The 3,396-nt window shown below is 47.3% G+C and overlaps 1 protein-coding gene across 2 annotated transcripts in view; it reads right to left on the reverse strand.

The window, feature by feature from the left end:
* Ube4b (ubiquitination factor E4B) overlaps window positions 1–3,396 on the reverse strand; it is a 105,821-nt gene that overhangs the window by 23,814 nt on the left and 78,611 nt on the right. For both annotated transcript variants that reach the window (XM_031379497.1, XM_031379496.1), the window contains one exon: window positions 2,938–3,036. In XM_031379497.1, the coding sequence (XP_031235357.1) occupies window positions 2,938–3,036 (99 nt within the window). The remainder of the gene's footprint in view (window positions 1–2,937; window positions 3,037–3,396) is intronic.

A 3,396-nucleotide genomic window follows, 5' to 3' on the forward strand; every position in this document is an offset into this window, starting at 1 on the left:
ATGGAGTGCACAGCAGAGGAGGGGGTACTGGATGGAGTGCACAGCAGAGGAGGGGGTACTGTAGTTCCTGTGCATGGCTCGCTGATGTGCACACTGGAAGCACACAGGTTTAAAGCAAACCTGAGTGTTGGCTGCAATGTGCTTTAGAAAGTAAGTCAAGGTCACCAACTGAAACGTCACAAAAAGATCTTCACTGTCCAAAAGTGGGGGTTTTGTTTATTTATTTTAAAAGACAGGATCTTTTTTTTAATATATGTATTTTTTAAAGATTTATTTATTTATTATATGTAAGTATACTGTAGCTGTCTTCAGACGCACCAGATGAGGGTGTCAGATCTCATTAAGGGTGGTTGTGAGCCACCATATATGGTTGCTGGGATTTGAACTCATGACCTTCCAAAGAGCAGTCGGTGCTCTTCCCCGAGCCATCTCGCCAGCCCTTAATATATTTTTTTTAATCTTTATTTTATGTGTATGAGTATGTTGGAGTTGTACAGATGGCCGTGAGCCATCATGTGTGTGGTTGCTCTCCGGCCCCCCTTGCTCTGGCCCTGTGCTAGCTCCAGCGTTATTCATTGTAGCTGTCTTCAGTTGCACCAGAAGAGGGTGTCCAATCTCATTACGGGTGGCTATGAGCCACCATGTGGTTGCTGGGATTTGAACTCAGGACCATTGGAAGAGCAGCCAGTGCTCTTACCTTCTGAGCCACCTCGCCAGCCCGACAGATCTTTTACACAGTTTCAACTGGCCTCAAATTCACTCCACAGCTTACACTGGCTTTGAACTTGTTATCTTTTGCCTCTACTTCCCAAATACTGGTATTATGGAATGCATGACCTTGCCCACCTTTACAATGGACAACCTGAGTTCTATCTCTAGGACCCAACTGTTAGCAGGAGAGAAACAATTTCCACAAATTGCCTTCTACCTTCGCAGGAGCTCTGTAGCATTCCTACATGCACACACACAAATAAACACATGTAATTAAAATATTTTAGCCAGGCAGTGGTGGCACACACCTTTAATTCCACCACTCAGGAGGCAGAGGCAGGTGTATCTCTGAGTTTGAGGCCAGCCTGATCTACAGATTGATGAGTTCCAGGACAGCCAGAGCTACACAGAGAAACCCAGTCTCAAACATCATCCAATCTTTGTAAATGAGTGCTCTCTCTGTATGTACACCTGCGTGCCAGAAGAGGGCATCAGATCCTAGGATACATGGTTGTGAGCCAGCTCATGGTTGCTGGAATTGATCTCCAGACCTCTGGAAGAGCAGACGGTGCTCTTAACTGTTGACCCATCTCTCCAGCCACCTGCCCCAATTTAAAAAAAAAAAGTTCAAATTTTAAGAAATTAAAATTTTTAAGTGAGTGTCTTTATATTACTATGCTTAGAATAAACTTTAAAATGTGATTATTTAAATTCTAACACTGGGTTTACTCTCTTGCCATTCCTGCAGCACTGGGGAGAGCTGGCTCTGGGGGCAGCTGTGTGGTGAGCTGGCTGGGCAAACTGCCCGATGTGAGGAGGTGTGTTCCTGTCTGGAGAGACTGCCCCACCCTCAGTGGCTGCAACACTCAGGAGAGGGCCCACCTTGGCTTCACAGCACAGCAAAGCTGGCTCTGGCGGCATGCATGCGGGAGAACTGCAGGCTACCTGACTCATTTAGCATCCAGGGCCATGTTGGAGTTGGCCCACCCCAACATCTACCTCATCTATTAAAGGGCTGGTCCTGCAGATCCAGAGTTGCAGGACCTCCATGACACAGGGCAACCACAGGATATGTGAGAAGATCCAGTATTGATGGTGTAGAGGAAGCCAGAGGCCTCAAATCAGCCCAGTGACTCATTGCAATGAACATTTGCAAGGAAACATGTAAAGAAAGTTATACTGTGAGACACTGTGAGACAGTGCAGCTTCCATGATGAGATGTTTTTATGTTTTGTTTCATTTTTGCTTTCTATTTTCTTTGGAGGGGAGGTTGCAAGGGTGGAGGGAGGATATGAGGGGATGGAGAAATGAGTGGGACTGGGGTGCATGATGTGAAATTCAGAAAGAATCAATAAAAAGTTGAGAAAAAAATTGCTTGCCATTCAAAAATCCACATTACCGCTACTGACTGGGCCTGTATGGAATCAGCTTGTCTGTCCTTTTGCTGATTGAGGGAGCGGCTCACTATGTAGACCAGGCTGGCCTGGAACTCACAATGCTCCTGCGTGAGCTCCAAGTGCTAGGATTACAGGCGTGCCTGCCACGCCTGCCACGCCCGGCTAGGGCAGCTTTAGGACGGAACACCAACTTGCTTTGTTTACCACGGGACTGCTGCTGCTGAGCTATGCCGCTTCTGCATTCTCAAGCGGACTTCACATGCATTCCTCTGCCAACCAGGACGTTCCCATGATGCCATGGTGACGAGGAGCTACTCTCACCATTCCAAAGTGGAAGGGAAGAGCCTTGTGTTTGCTTTTTGTTTTCGGAACACTGGGGGATTGGGTCCTAGGCCGTGACATTCTGGGCAGCTAGCCTGCGGGGTTTCACTGAGAGGCCAGTAAAGGCTCAAGCCCCTGAAAGGAGGGTTTTAGGAATCAAAAATCCAAACAAAAAAAACCAACTCTTTACAAATATCAGACAGGATAAAACCAGTTCTTCACGTGGCTTCTCCAGGCTTAGAAATGGACACAGTTTTGGCTTAAACACAGCTGTGGGTATTTTTGGTTTTGGACATTTACTGGGGCATTTCTCAGAACATGTTCAATTACCAAACTCTCCGCTCAGGTTTCACACAGAACTTGTCATTGCTTCTGCCCTGGAGAGGGAATTAGAATCCGCTGCTGCTGAACAGGGTCTATCTCTCCAGTTTCTGAGCAGCGTTCAGGTAGAGTTACATAACAGACTGAAATGCAGCTATGTGAAGGAGGCAGAACAGGGAGTACTTACTGTACGATAAAAAATAAAAATTCAGCAACATCTTCTACATAAAACTCAGGCAATGCTGCAAATACCTTGGGGACTTCTGAATTCAAAGGCAGTGTTACGCTGTAGAGGACGAGAAAAAAGCACAACTTACAAATGGAGTCATGGCACACTGATTATCGGGGTGTTGTACTTCTAACTATCCCATGTTGGGAAGAGCAGCCCTTCCTGTGTAACACACCTGTGCAAACACCCGTGACCTTCAGATGTGCAGAAGGGATGAGGGGCGTGGGCGTGAGCAGCCCTTCCTGTGCAAACACCTGTGACCTTGGATGTGCAGAAGGGATGAGAGGACGTGGGCGTGAGCAGCCCTTCCTGTGTAACACACCTGTGTAACACACCTGTGACCTTCAGGTGTGCAGAAGGGATGAGGGGACGTGGGCGTGAGCAGCCCTTCCTGTGTAACACACCTGTGCAAACACC

This window comes from Mastomys coucha, unplaced genomic scaffold (genome assembly GCF_008632895.1).
Source record: "Mastomys coucha isolate ucsf_1 unplaced genomic scaffold, UCSF_Mcou_1 pScaffold18, whole genome shotgun sequence".
In the NCBI taxonomy this organism is placed as follows: Eukaryota; Metazoa; Chordata; class Mammalia; order Rodentia; family Muridae; genus Mastomys; species Mastomys coucha.